Source organism: Stigmatopora nigra, chromosome 1 (assembly GCF_051989575.1).
Source record: "Stigmatopora nigra isolate UIUO_SnigA chromosome 1, RoL_Snig_1.1, whole genome shotgun sequence".
Taxonomy (NCBI): Eukaryota; Metazoa; Chordata; class Actinopteri; order Syngnathiformes; family Syngnathidae; genus Stigmatopora; species Stigmatopora nigra.
In genome coordinates, this window is record NC_135508.1 from 7853166 (window position 1) to 7872343 (window position 19178).

The 19178-nt window shown below is 37.4% G+C and overlaps 3 protein-coding genes across 19 annotated transcripts in view; 2 read left to right on the forward strand and 1 right to left on the reverse strand.

Moving 5' to 3' along the window:
* Positions 1-12625, forward strand: part of txndc16 (thioredoxin domain containing 16) — a 21815-nt gene extending 9190 nt beyond the window's left edge. For 5 of the 8 annotated variants that reach the window (XM_077713446.1, XM_077713422.1, XM_077713433.1 and 2 more), the window contains 2 exons: positions 53-243; positions 833-1274. In XM_077713446.1, coding sequence (XP_077569572.1) covers positions 53-243; positions 833-1020 — 379 coding nt within the window. In that variant the 3' untranslated portion in view covers positions 1021-1274. Of the gene's footprint in view, positions 1-52; positions 244-832; positions 1275-4286; positions 4833-12486 lie in introns of those variants that run through there. The other 3 variants (XR_013325869.1, XM_077713413.1, XM_077713401.1) reach the window with 3 other exon arrangements.
* On the reverse strand, positions 6332-12607 carry ptger2a (prostaglandin E receptor 2a (subtype EP2)). The gene is made up of 3 exons (XM_077713517.1): positions 12476-12607; positions 9240-10149; positions 6332-8414 (listed from the first exon to the last, which is right to left on the reverse strand). The coding sequence occupies exons 2-3, from the start codon at positions 10050-10052 to the stop codon at positions 8124-8126; spliced, it is 1104 nt and encodes a 367-aa protein (XP_077569643.1). The 5' UTR covers positions 10053-10149; positions 12476-12607; the 3' UTR covers positions 6332-8123.
* nid2a (nidogen 2a (osteonidogen)) overlaps positions 12526-19178 on the forward strand; it is a 39844-nt gene continuing 33191 nt past the window's right edge. For 7 of the 10 annotated variants that reach the window (XM_077713303.1, XM_077713344.1, XM_077713336.1 and 4 more), the window contains exon 1: positions 17515-17805. In XM_077713303.1, coding sequence (XP_077569429.1) covers positions 17599-17805 — 207 coding nt within the window. In that variant the 5' untranslated portion in view covers positions 17515-17598. Of the gene's footprint in view, positions 12669-17508; positions 17806-19178 lie in introns of those variants that run through there. The other 3 variants (XM_077713354.1, XR_013325868.1, XM_077713365.1) reach the window with 3 other exon arrangements.

A 19178-nucleotide genomic window follows, 5' to 3' on the forward strand; every position in this document is an offset into this window, starting at 1 on the left:
AAGTTATTTTACTGCTTTAAAGTGTACACATTTTCTTGTTATTCTTTTACAGTGGCCGTACTCCTGCTGGAATGTCAGTCTTGGGTTCCTACCTGGGTACAATGCCCCCCCTCCCAGCACTGGTTCTCACTCATTTGCCATCTGGACATGAAGTTTACGAGTACCCACCTAACACACCCATCATGGCTCAGTCTGTCTTACAGTGGCTGCAGAGAGTGGAAGACGCCAAAGAGCATCCTGCAGGTTAGAATCTCAAAAGTATCAAACGCCCCAAGGGTACTGTACATTTGAAAGAACATTCTCATGCAGTTTTGCATGCCTCTGTTGGGTCCTTAAATGGGATACTCCAGTTTAAAAAAGCACAGGCATTTTTAAGGAAAAGTTTAATATATCATTCTGTATATTGTTTTTTCCCCCTTATATTCATAAAACCTCATACAGCATTTACTGTCCACAAAGCAAAGCAGGAACATCGTTATAATAAATTAGTTTGACGCAGTAAATCATTTTAAAAAGCGGCTCTGTGTTGTAATGGCTTCAAAATGTTTTTCAGTCGTTAAAAGTAAAAGTCTATTTGGGCCTGCTGCAAGTTTGCACCCAGTACCTAAGTGCATTGTGGGTAGATGTGTTTCTATTTATACTGTAATTAAGCAAGTGTGTGGCAAGACATTCCTTACATTGTGAACCCTGTATTAGCCAGTTCCAGATGACTTAGACAAGCCATTAGTTTTTATCTCACACATTTTGCTTGAACACTACAAAACATTTGGATCACCTTATCTGGGCTAATGTATACTTTAGACTTAGGGATTGATTCTTCTCTATCTCTTAGGGATGTTGGGAAAAGATGACTGGTCTCCCTCTGTGGAGTTTTATGACTTTCTGAAAGTCATGGATGAGGAGGAACCTGGCTTCGCTAAGCAACGTGTACCCGAAGGAGAGAGCGAACATTTAAAGATGAACATGGAAGAAGCAACAACAAAGTCTTCTCACCACATGCCTCATCACTCAGAGTTATGACGTAAGCTTTAGAGATCTTTCCATAATCGTAATATTGAGCTGGTTGCCACACATTTAAACGCAGGGCAATTGATTAACAAGTCAGTCCAGGGGTTTCCCAACCTGTGATTGACTTGAGCTTCCTTGAATAGGATAAGCCAATGGTTTGCAAACTATTTACAACTAACAAAGGCCTCCCAAAAATAATCTTAAAGCTTTTTTGGCTGCACATAAACGAAGCCTTGGAGATAAGCAGTAAAAGATAATGGAGTGTATGACCAGGAATGACTTTGAAGTTATTTTTTTTTAGCATTTTTATATTCCTCCCTCTAGACAATCGTTAAATGCACAGCATGGCCGTCTAGTGGTTAGAACTAGAATGTATAACTTTACATTTTGTCTTAAGAGTCATCAAATAGTTCTTTTTTATCCCCCAACCGTCCAAAATCCACTTACTTTACATTAAGGGTGTCTAGAATGTTTTGAAATGGTGCACTTTAGTGAATGATTAAAAGTCAACCCATAAACAGCCTTCTCTACAAGCACTGCAATATAAACCATCTATGTTGATGTATATCCTTACAAACTATATGGTAAATGTATCAAAAAATCATATAAAGCAATATAGAAAACAATATAAAACTTTCCTTTTCATTTCTTAGTAATTATAGTGTTGAATTTGTGTAAATAACTGTGGTAGTCATGAAAATAATGACCCAAGTGTCCACAATTTTAACGTTTTAAGTCACCATGCTGGTTTTATTAATTTTTGACAGATTTGAAGTTAAGCAGTTTTACAAGAGATTTGTCTTTAATGAAGTCAGAGTTGCACTCATTGGCTGATGCTTGATTTCTATGCCTGTCCAGAGTTGGAGACATTTTTAAAGGACCGCATGCACAATCTAACGGGGTCAAATTGACGAGATGTATCGAAGATTTCGCCTTTATGCTGGCTTTTGCCTTGAATCTGTCACTGAAGTATGTATATGACAGTGTGTTTATTATCGGAGAGGGTAACTAACCGCTGCCCTCACTGAGTCAGTCTCCTGCAAGATTTTTCCATTGGCTTTCATTTTCTGACATTTGGGCGGCAAGTTATTTGCTTTGGGTTTTGTAACAAAAGTCTGATTAAATCATAAGCAGTATTTTTCTGAAAGCAAAATATGTGATTTAAAAAAAAAAACGTTTATATTGTTGTCTATGTCAGTGCTTAGCAGTCCATAGGATTCTTTTAGTTCCTTTTTTTTACTGGAGCTATAAATTAGAATTATAAAAGCCCATGCTCACTTAGTCGCAGACTGAAGATTTAGTGTTCGATTGACCCCATGCAATTACCCAGTTCACCTTGTGTGCTGCTGCAGGCACTTAAATAAATTATGAACAATAAAAAGGGACTAAATATAGCTACAAATTTGGCCAATTGTTATGGAAATTAGCCACACTTTTGGATGACGTGTTTAAAAAAGGATTTTGATAAAAGATAAGCTTTGTTTAATATACAATTTGTACATATGGATTGAATTTGAGCATAAATGGATGAATGGCATTACAACAAATGCTTTTTTAAATAGTCTGACTTAGGTTGAGAATTCGCAAACTCATTTTCCCAGGGAAAATAAGATAAGTAAAGGATGACATGAAGAAGTGTCATTGAATACTTCCTTTTTACTAAAGCAGAATGTAGGAGAGCCAGAAATGGAAGAGCATTCCTGCTGCTCTTTGGAGACTCCAAATTGGCAACATACGCACAACGAAGCGCAAAATTAGACATCCTACCTGATGTTACACACAACTATGAATTTAAAAAAAACGGTAAAAAACATCAGACAATGTAAATACTTCAAGCTTTTATGGGGTCGTGAGCTGAATTTGATTTGTAGCAACTCCTCCCACCCTTTCCATGTTGAAAAACAAATGTCCAGCATCCGCTTAGTTCCCTGAAGCGTTGGGTCCTATCTGTGGGTGGTGATTATTATTTTTTTTCATCAGTGGGAAATATAACTGGCTGAGTGTATACTTAACTTTCATTGCGTGCAATCAGAACACCCCGCCAGGGTATAAATATAGACATTACATGTTGAATAATAAGTAATAATGATAGAATAGTAATTGCAGTCATTAGTCACTGATACATGGGTCTCATCAAGCTATTTGATCTCCATCCAGAGCAACATGGAGTTGTGCGCTAATGCTAATTACACAATGGCTTTAATGTCCATTTAGGAGCTAAACTGTAGCATATGCGTAACAGTCAGGTCCCTTGGTGATAATATCGCATGGATTTCCTGGAATCAAATGGCACAATTTGCTTCTGCTTCGCCAGACTTTGACTTCCTTATTAAGAAAAAGGGGACATCTCAGGAGATTAGGTAATGTCCAGAAGCATTCTGCAAATGTTGTCGTCTTTGCTCTCTGGTGAAATGATCATTGTACTGGAGGGGGGAGGGGATTGGATATGATGATTTCATAATTATACATATAAATTATGATTGTTAATAAATATTGAAATACATTATTTTTTAAAGTTGACAAAGAGTTGTTAAAAATTAGATGGAACTGCATTTAACTAAGGGGTGGGTAAACTTTTCGGCCTGGGGGCCACATTGACTTTAAAAATTTGACAGATGGGCCGGGTCAGCACAAGATACGATACATATAAAAAAGTGCATCCGTTAACAGTACATATGAAACATAAACAGGAAGAAAGGACTAAAGTATTACCATACTAATCACTGATTAAAGTAAAAAGTATAAAGTACAAAGTCAAGTAAAAAGGAAGGTATTAAGAAATATTAAAATGTCATTTAAAAAAAGATGGAGAGGCTGTAAAACACGAAAAACTAATAAGAGTGGACAGAGCTCCTGCTACTGGCTTCCACGTGACAGCGCCATCTTTGGGGAAAAAAACCCAAAAGATTATTTGGACAATGTCAACTGGCCGGATTAAAAGGCCTCGTGGGCCGGATTTGGCCCGCGGGCCATAGTTTGCACATGGTGACTTAACTGGACTGGACTCTACGTCAACAATGTATTGTACGGAATTTACAAAGTTTAAACAGGTTATCAACGTTTAGCTGAGTTTGCTTCACATCACACTAGACAGCTCTATCAGAAGTTTACAGATTGGCCCCGTGTGCTTGGGTGGTTTCTCTCTAGGTAGTCTATTCAGATGCTGATAGCCTGCAAAGTCTAGTGTGTATATTTCAAATTGTATATATTTCCTTTTTATGAGGCTGCAGGATGGGAAACTTCCTTCTTTTTGTGCCTCCCTTTGTCCTCTCATGTAGTGCCTGCTCAAAATCTTCCTGTATCAAGAATGTTCTCGATTCCAACGGGACATGCGAATGAATGCAGGTCTTTGAAGGGCCACCAGGGATGAAATCTAACATTAGGTACCTCTCATACGGGCAACTGTGGAGTTCTCACGAATACTTTCTCTCTCACACACTGGTGAAACGTTCACAGTTGTTATATTTTGTCTTTACTTTCACGGTGTAGATTCTGAACCACACCTTTTGAGAGATGGATGTTCTGGCCATGAGTTATGTGATTAGAATTTATTTTTGCCCCAGGCTCTGCTGGTAGTCTTCGTCTACTGGTTACTCTGTACTAGTTCCAACAAGCCTTTCATAAGCAGACACTCACATAACCTCAAGAATGTACAATCAGTTAGCTACACAATACCTTTTCCAACCTCTTCTTCTGTTGGTCTCAGTTCATTTGGTGATTCAGAGGACAATTAAACGTCCATCCAATAGATGACGAAAGACATTTTCTAAATGGCCTGTTGACCATGATCATTTGGACTCTTTGTAGACAATTAGTCATTGTCTTACTCTAGGAAATATGTGAAAGAAAGGAATAGCATTGTTTTTGTATGAATATAATTTTTGGAGGGGGGCATTTTTATATAATGGATTCAAGGATTTTTCTTCATTTGTAAAAAAAAATGACAAGGCTCAATAGGAGTTGGGAAACACTGGATTAAAGTAAGACAAGCCTTTGGCATTATTTAGGCATTATATTACAATACAGTAGTGATTCACCCCCCTCAAATAATCTCTAAAATATTGGGTAAAAAAAAAAAACAACCTAACATCTTGACCCTGGAACCAGTTTCACAGCTGGTATCATTTGAGTCAGACATTTCTACAATCTTGCTCAATAATCGTGTTTCGATAGCAGTGACAGCGATTCCAGTGAAATCTTTTTTTGGATTTATAGGGAGGGACTACTAGTGAATGATAACTACCAGCTCCCCCACTCCAAATGTACAAAATGAAAACGTTTTATGTTGATCTATTTAAGGTTGTTCTAATCAGACAATGTTATTATTACAAGACAACCATTGAGAAATTAGGCATAACTGCATTTGTTTTTCTCCATGCATTGCAAATTGGACAATTGTGCTTACTTGGCCTTTTCCCTCACAGCTATGTTTTTCCCCTGCCCCTTGACTTGAGGCCCCCTTTGTTTAACCTTTAACCTGCTAAAGTATCTGTCCTAAATGCATTGTCTGCAAAAGAGCAAAAAGAAAACAGCACAGCAAACACATCATCTCCTTCCTTCTGCCAATTTGGAAGACGATCTCATTAACTATTGACAATTCTAATTAATCATCAAATTATTTGGAATGAACTCACTTAGGTCTGTCAGGTTCCCAGTTCCTAAATATTTGTTAGTGTGTCAGTATACAGGATACATTGTACAAGTCATTAGATTTCAATATTCCCCATTTAACAAAAATACCTTGATTAGCAAATTAATTTCCATGGCTGCCGGTTTTTAGCAGAAACTAATAGGAGCAGTGCTCTAGTGCATGTTCATTAGCCAAGTGGTGTTTGTTGCATTGGGTGCACTTTGCTTATTACAGGATCCAAAGAACTAAATGAATTGGGCCAAAACATGGAGGGAGATATGTGCATGCAAATTGGAACTGTCATTTAATGTCTTCACCCTCGGGACATAATTCTTGATAGATGAAATTATCTCACTTTGAAGGCTAATGGCTGTAGAAGATGAAGGAGGGAAGGATAGGGAGAAGAAAGCATGTTAGGCTTTGCAATGAGAAATAAGATCCATCCTCAGATAAATGTCAAAGAAAAACAAATAGTTATTTCAGTGTTGGACTACAAGTCAGAATTGAAATGTGAAGCTGTAGACTGTAAAATGTTTTCCTTTTCTTTGTGAAGTAATTGTGTTGGCGCTTTAGCTGGAATTTTACAATACGGAATTGATTTGAGTTCATCAGAGTCAGTAATCAACAAAAAAGTAAGTTGAAACAAATATTTACTGGATGATATTTCAACAAGATCAATTTCATCTATACATCAAAATGTACGTACATAGCATTGTTTTCAAGTATTTACTGTGAAATGTGATTTTCTCACACCACATGTTCAAGACAACAACAGCCTCTTTGAATTATAACAATCAAATATTTCTAGTCACCATGTTATTTTCAGACGAGTTCAATTCCAATAAAAAGAAGAAAATGGTAAAAATAGCAATAATAAACATTGGTGGTTGCAGTGGGACATTTCCTGATTCCATCTGATCCTTTCTGAAACGTTAACAAAACAAGCAGTTAAGACTGAATATACAGAGCGCCATATCCTGCAATATTCTTCAATGAAAAACCATAGTAAAAAACAAAATACCATTTGAGTAATTGTACACATACATTCATACTGCTTTCAAAAGCGCAGCCCACAAGCATTTTAGTCAGTAGCCTGGAAAGTATAACAGAGTATATTGTTAAACTCCAAACTTGTGGGTACATCTGACACAGTATTGAAGGATTAAGAGTTGGTATGACAGAGTGCATCGTTCACATTTTATGGAGATTACAGTGAAGTACATAGAGACGGACATAAAAGGTGTTTGTAACTGTGTATATAGGTGCCATAAGATACACACAAGTACTTAAAAACAGAGGATCATAAATGGTAAACATCTAACATGTACAAATTCATGTATGTACATATGACACATAAACTATATCCATAGTTCAATAGTACATTTTCATGACGCTCAGCAACAGTGTTAGCTAGCACACGCAAAGTACAACTAATAAACTAGTACAAAACATAAAAAATCACGCAGGTATATACACCTAAATAAATTCGGGGAATTTGGGCTAATTGACCTAAAACGCGAGTAGCAACAAACATTTGAAAAATCCCACTTAATTTTGCTTTGTGTATAAAATGCATTCATGGACTGCAAACTGCCGATAAAATGTGAATTGCCATCAAATACCATGAGAACCACCTTAATAATACTTCAATCACATTGGCCTAGGCACAAAAAGGCAAGTAGGCAGGTTTTAAAGTGAATAACCAATGTAAAATCTGCAAATAGGCAGCACCCAAAACGTAGTATTCTGAAGCACTTGGTTTCAATAGTTTTATTTTTCTCTCACACAGACTTTGGACTCATAGATTTTAGACACATTACCGTAGTATGAAATAGTTTAGGCACCCTTGAACATTTTCAAGACTATCCTTGAGATTTAATTGTTCAGGAATCTTAGTTAAATGTGTAAAATAGCAGAAAAATACAGAAACATTTGGCAGGTAAGAAAATGTCATTACCATGACGAACAAAAAGCTAAAAACTAAAATTGTTTAACACCATGGTTGTTAGGAAGGATACAAAAGTTCAGAGGGTATGCTGTCAGTTTTAACTATGTGGAATATAGTGAGGAAATTGAAGACTAAAGTAACATTTCAAATGAAGACTTACAGTGGCAGGCCAAGACAAAATGGCTTATACAACCAATTATGTCTAAAGGAAAAACTTTAAAATGATCAAGGGTGCCCAAACCTTTTCATACCACTCAATGGAAGTACCGAAAACACAAAGCATGACTGAAGAATACACAAACATGCATCAATATTGAGTATCTGAACTACAAGTATGATGAAAACGGCATTTACAACGGATATGTGGGAACTGCAAACAGCTGATAAAGCTGGAACGCTCCAAAAAAGATAAAGAAAAAACCTCTGTTCCACATGTGATTAGAAAGGAGATTCAACCATGTGCCCTGTTGCGAACTGAAATAAATAACTTAAAAAAAACATGTCAACTTAATTTAAAAATAGTCTTAAAATATCTAGTCATACATTTTCTTGAGCTGTAAGAGACTCGGCGTATTCTAATTTTGTGCCCGCTAGCTCTACAGATGTCTGAGGCTCTTCGGCCTGAGTTGGTTTAAACGAATAAGATTTCAATGTTCTTGCGCGGCATCTGCAAATGGAGGCCCAGAAAAAGTGCAGCACACCAGGAGAAAGGAAGATGAAGACCCAAGGGTCAATGATAGAGTTGACGGAGATAAAACGAAGGGCAATCAGGTCCTGGGGGTGTGATTCAAAGCGGTCATCAACCACTGAATTCATGTACACGCGAACCTGAAATGATACAAAAATTAAAATGCTGGTCAGTATTAAAGTTGAAAACAGAAATCATGATGGTACATAAAAATCTGTGTACCCCGACCCAAAATTAAGTGTAAAATGGGAAACTATGGATGAACGGTACTCCCAATCTGTGTATTCAGCTGTTGCTATTTATAACCAAATAGCCACGTGTCAGATTTCAGTGTATGCCTGTTGTGAGCATTTTTGTCTATTTATATATAGACCCCGAAAAAGAAAAAAAAAAGAAAAAAAATACATATATGTATGTATATATATATATATATGTGTGTGTGTGTGTATGTGTATATATATATACACATACATATATATAAATATACACACACATACATATATATATATACATATATATAATATTACTGGATGAAGTACTAGCATCCTTATGATATTGACCCTAATAATGTGCTTTTGATTGATACAGTATCTCAGAAATACCACGTGCAATAATTTTTCTTAAGATTTTCCCTTCAAAGTAACACATTTGTACTCCCTGTTAAAATCATGAATATGGATGTGAAATTTATGAATCAGGGGGCAGCTTATACGCGAGAAATTGTAAAATTCTACGATTTTAAGGAAATTTTAAGGGTTTAGCTTATATGCGAGGCAGATTATGTGCAAATATGGTAGAACTTTACTCTAAAATAAATTTCCAATACGGTAGAACTCTGCTCTAACAATTATTTCATATAAAGCCACCCGAATTGTGTTAAGCTGAAATAGATTGTGAATATGCAAAATCAGAGTCAAACAAATCCAACAGAATTTATAACAAATCTTGGGTTCCCGAGCACTTACCACGAGCGGCAACGTGCAGATGATGAAGATGGTCGTCATGAAGACCAATAGAATGAGATGTTCCACCTCTTCTGCTATAGAAAGAGGCCTCCGCTCACTTTTTGAACGTGTGCTTGCCATAAAGGAGCCTCCGTTCCTTCTCCGCCGCTGGTACATGCGCAGCAACTGGTAGACCACAAAGGCGTTGCATGCCACTATGGTCAGCACCAGCAATAACATCACAGTGGCATACAGGTTGGCATAAACGGCGTCCTTTATCTGCTCTGGGTTCATGTCAATGAAGCACCATGTGCCTGGGCAATATTGTACATATTTTCCAAATCCCACAAAAGGGAGGAGACAGAATAAAATAGCGACTACAAATATCACTGGAATTGCAATATAGGCCAATTTATGGGTGACATGGCGAGTGTAGAGATAGGGATAGCCGATAGCCAAACACCTCTCTAGAGCCATTGTTAGGAGAAGTGACATGGTGGTCAAACTGAAGAAGGTCATGCTGAATCCAAAGTAAGCACACACCCCATGGGTTTTAGGTGACATTCCCTCCAAAGTGATGTTGCGAGAGTACGATAGTTGTACAAGTGGACTGACCAAGCACGTTCCCCCCAAGTCGGTGACCACAAGCGAAGTGATGAGGATCTGGAAAATTGCTCGGCGGCGGCAGTCGGCTACTTTCAGATCTCGCCGCCGTCTGATTTCCAGGATCACAAGGGCGACCACGTTGCCCAGTAGGCCTGCGGCAAACATGATGGCGCTGATCGTAGGGCTCGTCCTGGAATCGATGTGGTGTTTGCTGTGGCAGGGGTCCATCGCGCTTTGAAAGCGGGCCGAGCTTATCCGGAAATATGTCTATGCCTTTGCAAAATGGTGACAAAATCATTTCACCAAGTCTTTGTTAGCTGCCATCCTGTTGGAAATGCAAATATGATATTATGATCTACGACTTTGTCAGAGCAAGTAAAAACTTGAGTTAGCTCTGATATAAGATTTGAAGAGAATGTATGATAAAAAGATTTGAAGGGAATGTAAAGAATTGCTTCTATTCAATAGGCATTTGGCGGAGGTCACTCATATCTAAGGTTGCAAATAGAAGGAGGTTTGCGGACTTCATGTTAATCAAGGAGGTAGAACTTGTTTTAGCACTTCTTTTTCATGGTCTTTACTGATGGTTTTGAAAGGTTAAAGTGAAAGGATCCAATTTCTTAATTCACAAAATGAAGCTACATTCTGCCATGGGATTAGATGGAAACCAATTCAGGGTGTACTCCGCCTAATGCCTGTTGTTGTACGGCAGGGGTCGGGAACCTTTTTGACGAAGAGAGCCACAAACAATACATATTTTCCATTGTTATTTCTTGTGAGCCATACAACAAATTTAAAAGTCAAAATACATACATGTAAACGAGTGCCTTTTCAATTTTTTGTAATTTCACCACTTTTAAGTGGAAGAAAAGGATATTTTTAAAAAGATTTTTATGCTGTTGCCAATCCATGAGAGGATGCATTCGAGAAGAGTCTACTGCAAAAAAATGAAGATTAAAGCAGTTCTAGATGTTGTATCTCAGTTCTGTCACCAGCGATTTCCATATTTTAGCTCACAGGTTAGCAAAGAGCCAGATGCACCCATCAAAAGAGCCACATGTGGCTCCCGACCCATAGGTCCCCTACCCCTGTTGTATGGGATAGGCTCCAGCACCCCCACAAATCTCATGAGAATGAGCCAATTGAAAAAAATGTTATTCTAAATTCTAATAAATCAATGAAATCAAAAGGTTAATTGCACTTTTAAATAGATGTCCTCTATAGTTATAAGGCTTTTGAAGGGTTCTGTGCTCGGTAAAGGTCTTGAAAGGCCATATTGAATGACTGAATAGTATTAAATTACTAGAGTGGCAGATGTGTGAATTCATTAAAAATGCAAAATGCACATGATGCTCATGCCATTTCTGCTTGTTAAAACCGTTTAAATGTTGTATTATTAAACCACTTCTAATGAGACAAGGTTTAAAAGTATTTTGAGTGTGCAAATTTCATATCACAATATGTTTAATTACTCGACAAATTTTGCTCCAACAATTCAAATCAATGTAATACATTGCAAAATACTTTCCAATATTTAGACAGCATGGTATTCATTTAAAAAGAAACTCATACATTTTTTATATCTTGTACCTATTGACTCCTTTACCTTTATTGTTTCAATTTTAGTGCAGGCTTGCCCCTAAACCCACATTTATAAACCGTAAAATTGCTATTTTCCCCTTGTTAAAAGTTCTTGGACACCAATCTGCCCTTTAAAAGCTGTCTGCCACTTTAAGGAACCAAGCTATAAAAAATACATAAAGGTTCACTTTCAGTTCTATACTGCAGTCCTGGCCCCACGTATTAAATTGCATTAATATCATTTTGTAGTTCAAGAGGACAAGTCCCACATAAGATAAATTATTAAATTAGTAGATTCTTCTACATAGCGAGTTTTAATATATGATATACAGCTCTTGCTGTATTCATTAGCTGTTTATAGATAATACATATTGATTCCCATTAGGAATTGCATATAGAACTATTAGATAATGGCGAGTTTGATAATAACAATTGAAATGAATTGAACTATTTTATTGATTTATATGCTAAATATTACATTAAATGTGTTTATTGTCATTATACAAGTACAATGAGTTTTACAGCTTCACCATAGAGTGCATAGATAAATAAGTAGTCATAAAAAAGATTTATATACATAACTCCCAAAGGGCATGTGTACAGTCATGAATACTATTTCAACCCTTCATTTATTTTAATGTATTTAGAATGTTTCCCTCCCATTTAAAAGCCATTTTTTATGATTATGAAATCACTGGTTAGTAGTTCCGAAATGTATATCATGAAACAAGAAGGCATCTTACTTAATTTACTAGTTAAAACACGCGTAAAATCCAACTGCTGTCCAATTGAACAGCGCTCTTCTATTGTGCGCAACTATGTGCTGATCGGTATGGGAGGAGAGGGCTGTAAAAAACAACAAATGTCGAACGCTGACTCGTACTAATTGCGAAAGACAGTTGTTGTCAGGGGGTGACTGTTAAAAAATTGCTGTTTTTTGACCCCAAGTCGCGTCAAGTGAGAACGAGAGAGAAAGTAAGCGGCAGCGTGTACACCCGACACAACATCCAAATAACAGCAAAAAATAAATAGCAAGTTTAACTGCAAAACAATAAATAACAAGTTATCACCTTTCCCGCAGATCTGCTCCTCTATGTCATGATGTGCGTGGAGATAAAGAGGAAGGGAGAAGGAGCTGACTGACATTAATGAAGAAGAGACGCGGCTGGGCGAGTGTGAGAGGTGCGGTGGCGTCATGCGGTTTTTGTCCACACCCACTGCTTTAAATGCTGCAAATGCTGTAAATGCTGCACACTTTCTAAAGTAAGTAAAACCACATCATTGTCTTCGCTATTCACTGTACATCTAGAAAGAGGCAAACAGTTTGGGGAAACAACAAAACGACCAAAAAAAAAAACTATTTTTAAGTCTTTCATCTGACCATCTTGCCAAAATCAACAACCAAAATGATCTTTTGTAAAAGATAAACAAAAGCATTTACAGTTATTTTCAAGCACATATTCAATTGAGTGTACCACAGAGATAGGGGAGAATGGGGTTGGTTGTCACATTTTTTCAGGGTTTCGTGGCTATCTATTTATTATTGTGAAGCTTAATGTTTAGTTTACGGTGGTCCATTCATAGCAAGTATGACAACAAAAGGCACAGGACAACAAATGTTATTCTCTTATTTAAAGTTAAAACTGATCCACAATAGGAAGGTTGTTGATCATTTCCCTTTATTTCAGTGATGTGGGAGTTAATATGCCAAAATTATAATGTGGTCCATCTGAATGTCATTTGATAGCAGATTTGGTTGATGTGTCATGTTCACTTAAGTATAAGCTAATCGAAAGAGGAAAATCAACAATCAAGTGTAAACACCAGCAGGACTTTTGACCATTCATATGTTTTTAATAGCTGTAAAAAAAATACAGCCTGTAAATTATGATGTTGCATGCTTGCACATGACACTTCAAAAGTTATGCAGTTGGTTATTTGGGCAGTTAACACAAAATGGAAAGTTTGTGGTTTTCAAAATTCGCACCACACCTAATTTTCTCTACTTTGTCTGAGAGATGATTCAGACATCAAGACTGATTAGGTTTGCAAAGTCATTTTATTCATATACCGTCCATCCTCGAAAGGGTTGCGGGGGATGCTGGAGCCTAACCCAGCTGTCCTCAGGCGAAAGGCAGACTACACCCTAGACTGGTCACCAGTTAGTCGTAGGAGGCACTCCCAATCATACCGCCACCAGCGGGAATTGAGCCACGAGGCGGCTAGGTTTGCAAATTTTGTAGACACATGCAGTATATACTTTTTTATCATTGTCATAAACTCCCCCAATTAACCTCAATTCTAAATAAGTATTATCTGTTCTTGAAGGCCTGCTGCAATATCACTACTGATAAAAACACCAAAATTCTTGAGTAGGCTTTAATGAAAAAACAAATAGAGTTTTAAGACTGCAGTGGAAATCAACATCAACAACAGCTTGATTATCAGATGCTTTGGAGAATGAAAAAGTATTTTCTGTAGCAGCTTCGGGTTTTTTCAGCAATGTCGTATTGTTTTAGTAGCCTTTGCATCAGAAATTCGGTGATTTCTTTTGTCCTGCCGTTTGTCGAGGACAAATTCTATTTCAAGAATGTTATCCTGAAAAGTGTGTATTGGTTTACACGTTACAGCATTTATTTACTGAATGGATTTGGCGATTGGCATTGAATTGAGGGGGTATCCCGCGCCAATTGCCCAAAATTGGGTGGAATAGGCACTCCCTGCTCGACCCTTGTGACGATAAGCGGAATGGAAAATGAATTAATTAACGTTGGTGCATAATGATAGGCCATAAATATTTTTAAGCCGCTGTTGAAGTGCAGTAATGCAAAAACATCTTGCTCGACAGCAATTTTTCCACACTGTTTGGCAACACTTTATTTGAATGCTGATCATAACACTCTTGTCACATGTCATGAACATTCATTATTGTTTACAGTGAATCTCATCACCTGTCCTAAACCAGAGACATGAGCAATAGTATTAACTTTGGACCAAAAGTGACATCACTTACTGAATGACACATGATAAGATCTGTCTTCTGTCAATCATTTTTTCATATTCTTGTCATATCATGATTTTTACAGTATTGTTATGATAAGCATTCAAATAAAGCTTTGAAATATTAGTTGGACAACAGCAAATAAGGAAATTAATTGATACGGCTAAAAAAATCTCAAAGCTGAAGACGTCAAAATTCCAACCTCATTCAATTTTCAGGACTTTGCATTGGTAAAATTTAAAAATAAAAATCATATGAGAGGTTTGAGTCTAAAACCAGAAAAAACAGAGATGCATATTGATAACATCAACACAAACACAATATTGCATGCTTTATGTAATATAACATGCCCTTGATACACTCCCTACTTTTAGTGTCTGCATATGACATTACGTCTGGGTATTATAGTCTTTTAATTGAACCTATAAATGGTTGATGTTTACACAAAAGGAAAACAGTTTGTCTTTATTTTACCATTCAGCATTGTAACTGCAACTTAACTAAAATATGAATCAAACTGTAGAAATCTGTTAATGTAGTTCACACATGCTGTTGTTTCCAATTAATCCTGCATAATCTCTGCACTGTTGCCTGTATTTAAAACACAAGTCTTACTACTCTACCTACTAAACACCTTTTGTTGTGTTAGGATCTTGGCATGTGCTTTAAGCATTTACAAGTGCCAATTTTTTTTTTTATATCACTCTGCAGTCATGGCTTATTCTGCTTTCAGTCATGTGATTCAAATCGAGGAAGTGATTTTTAGGAAAATATGATGGAATTGATCTTCCCAGAACTTACTAAAAGGACTGTGACCAATGTGACAGAAAGGTGTCCTTTCGGTGCATTTGTTTCCATGTGCCCACTAATGGACCCATCTTAAATTATTAATGAATTTATTGGATTTTTTTGTGGGTATCCATTTCCGCACATAAAAGCTGACGTTGACACAGGCATATATTTATTGCTGTCAGAATGAGTAACTACAAAGTACAATTACTACTACAAAGTTTAGTCTATTCACCTAATTACACTTATAATGTAGGCAAAAGCATTTATTTTACCTTGCCTACATTACATAATCTGAACATTTTTTTCATTGCCTGAGTTTGAGTGTGATTTATTAAAATGTTTTTTTTTATATGTTTTACCTTTTCCTTTAGATAATGGAGTTTAACGAATACCCTCACTACTACTAGTGGAAAAAATATTTACTGTGGAAAATTCGTATTCTATTCACTTAGTTTTAAACTATGTCAAAATGAAAGAACTATACTGGTGGCGCAGTAGTAAAAGTACAGTACCGCCTCAAAATCTTGTTCAATAACACTAGTAGAACATGAGCTCCTTCCAGTGGTAAGTGAGAAAATCTCTGTCAAATTTGAGGTATTTTCAAATTGTAAGTTTTCTAGAACATTCTGTTTTGGAAAATGAATGAATGAGTTTATTTTTTGGTAGTTGGTGGAGTAATTGGTGTAAAAAGAAATGGTGGACCACTGCTACAGTAGTTCATGGTGATGTGATAATGCATTGTACGTTTAGAGCCACTAGATGACATCCCACACTAAGTCTTTCAGATTTGCGTTCCATGCCATTCCTACCATATACATAGTTTAATAGGGTCAAACTTCTAGTAGCTTGAACTCTGACCCATTGCACGTTAATTATAATGTTCGTTATAATAATGAAACTTTAAGCACACTAAAGCCAATGTTGAAGTTTTACTTAACAATCATTGCTTCTACTCTAGTAAGTATCTGTTCTACTGAAATGGAGTATTTTGCCGAGTTCAGTCTACTTTTTTTAAAACCTTTAGTAAATTTACACAGGGGCAATCAAACTGTGGCTTGCGGTTGGCATCTTCTGCAACCCGTGGCATAAACCGCCTTGTAAATTTAACTAATTGATATTGTGGGCTTTGGGGTTTTCTTGTATTTTACGATTAAATCAATAAGTACAAGAACAGTACAAGGTTAGAGATGCAATATGTACTTTGTTAAATGAAAGTGCTGTTTGATATAAAAGTATTATGCTTTGTTGTTAATTCAATTTTTCTTGAGGCCTAAGAAATATGTTTGAGTGATCTTGGAGTTTCAATAATAGTACTCTATGGCTATTATACAAACAAATACAAGTAAGCGTTTTTGGTATTAGGCTCAGGACTTGCTGTTATTTTCTTGTGGCTTATAAACAAACAATATGGCTTGTGAAATGCTATTGTTAGTGTGTAAACCTATTTAAAACTTTTAAAAATGAACACTCTGTTTTTTTTTTGTTTAAACAATTGAAGTTTTATATTGATTTGAACTAAAGTTGTTAGTGACCATTTTGCAATAGAAAATGACTTTAACAAGTTAATACATTTTTTTCTGAACTGCTTATCCTCACAAAGGTCGTGGGGGTGCTGGAGCTTATCCCAGCTGACTATGTGCACGAAGCGGGGGACACCTTAAATTGATGGCAAGCCAATCGCAGGGCGTGAGGAGACAACCATTCACGCTCACTGGCATACCCAAGAGCAATTTAGAGTGTCCAATCAGTCTATCTTTCATGTTTTGGAGTGTGGTAGGAAAACGGAGTACCCGCAGAAAACCCACGCAACTTGTCTTTGTTTTCACTGTCTATTATACTGCTGCATATCAGGGAGAGGCTTCTAAAGAAAACATACAACGAGATATGAGTGTCCCTAGTCACAAGTATTTTGAGGTAAAGGTCTGGTCGCGTAATGAATTAATCCCTATCTTAATTGACGCTATTGTAAAAAGCTTCTTTTAGATGTCATAAATATATCCCCCCAAGTCTAAATATTGTATTTAACATTTATTCATATAAAGAGAAGACAAGCACTGCTTGATGAATATGACCCATGTCCAACTATGCGTGTATTACATTGTTAATCACATCCAAGGGTGTAAATAATATTCACGGCTTTCATTGTTGTGAAACAGATAAAGTTACATCTGGATTAAAAATGTTCTGTTTGATTTGTCTTAATCCAAGACAGATGTTGACTCCACCGCTGAACCACCCACTACCCCCCCCCCCAACACCCCCCAGCATCTCCTTAACTCCTCCCCCCTCTCCCAAGTATTAGCGCCTCTGCTGAGAGGAGTTGGGGAGTTCTTCCTCTTTCCTTTCCTCCCTGTGAGTCCAGCTGTCTCCTTGTTAAAGCTTCTTCTTTGGCCCTTTACAATGGAGAGGGGGCAAATGTTGCCTGTCTATCTTCTGGGCCTGAGCTGCAGTATATGTATGGTTGCAGCCATCCACAGGGCCCAAATGTTCCCCTATGGCACAACAAGTGGAGATTCACTTTTGGAAGAAGGAGACGATGAAACGTCCAAAGTTTTATATCTGCCCAAACCCTTCTACTTCTACGACACCCCCTTCTCTCAGCTTTATGTGAGTATATTTGCATGCTTTTACTTGCTTTTTGTTTGCTCTTCTACTTTTGCAACAAGCATTCAAAGTGTGCTGACTGAGAAAGTCAACATCTCTGTTTTCTCAAATAGCATGTAATTATTTTCTTTTTTAACATTTACATGTAGCGGTTGAATGAATCCAAAATTAGAGCTTACCAACTGGCAAAATTAGGGTCAGAACATCACAATGAGTCCTGTTGGATTTACGTTCATTCAAAAAAGAAATTACAACTGCTTTGACTGTTTTGACTGTATGGTTTGTGAGTTATATCATTTGCTAGTAAAATGTAAATAACAACACTATGGATTATAAGTGGACCATTATAATTGTGCAAGTTTTCTGTTATTACTTCTTCAGTAAATTAGATGTTTAGGTGGGCCTCATAAACCAGAAAACAAGAATCACCTCTATAGCATTTAGTTATTCATTCATATTCCATAGCGCTTATCCTCACAAGGGTCACGGGTGGTGCTGGAGCCTATCCCAGCCAACCACAGGCACCAGGTGGGTGATAGCCTGAATGAGTGGCCAGCCAATCGCAGTGCGCAAGGAGACGGACAACCATTCATTCTCACACTGGAGCTTATTCCAACTTAGTACGTTCAGGAGATGGTGTATAACTGTTTGACATCCAATTGCATGGGGTATTATAATGACAGAAATCTTAAAAAAAAAAAACACAATTACCCCCACAGAAAATTTAGAGTGTGCAATCACTCTCGCACACATGTTTTTGGGATGCGAGAAGAAGCTGAAGTACCACGACAAAACCCACCCAGGCACTGAGAGAACATCCAAACGCCACAAGGGAGACATGAGCAACAAATGAACACTATGATAACCACTCAACATGCTTGCTTTTAGAGACCAAGAAATATCAAATTGAAAACATTATCCACTATTTTGTGATTTTTAATAGTTGGTTGTCCATCTCCTTGTGCCTTGTGATTGGCTGGCCACCAATTCAGGGGATCCCTGCCTGGGGCCCAAAGTCAACTGGGATAGGCTCCAGCGCCACCCGTGACCCTTGTGCGGAAAACCTTTTCAGAAAATGAATGAATGAATGTGGGATTTTATATCTATAGAGATATAGTATATATTGTTACAAGACATGTGATGCGGGGCGGCCCACGGGCGCGAGTGGTTAGCGTGTCGGCCTCAAAGCTCTGGGGTCCTGGGTTCAAATCCAGGTAATGTCAATCTGTGTAGAGTTTGCATGCTCTCCCTGGGCCTGCGTGGGTTTACTCTGGGCACTCCGGTTTCCTCCCACATTCCAAAAACATGCAAGGTTGGCTGATTGGACACTAAATTGCCCCTAGGTATGAGTGTGGGTGAGTGTGCATGGTTGGGCT

Bases quoted from the DNA above. Each gene is read 5' to 3' on its own strand.
- ptger2a (XM_077713517.1), bottom strand. From the start codon at position 10,052: ATGGACCCCTGCCACAGCAAACACCACATCGATTCCAGGACGAGCCCT. The intron at 8,415-9,239 runs GTAAGTGCTCGG...GTATCATTTCAG, and splicing joins TCTGCACGTTGCCGCTCGTG to GTTCGCGTGTACATGAATTC.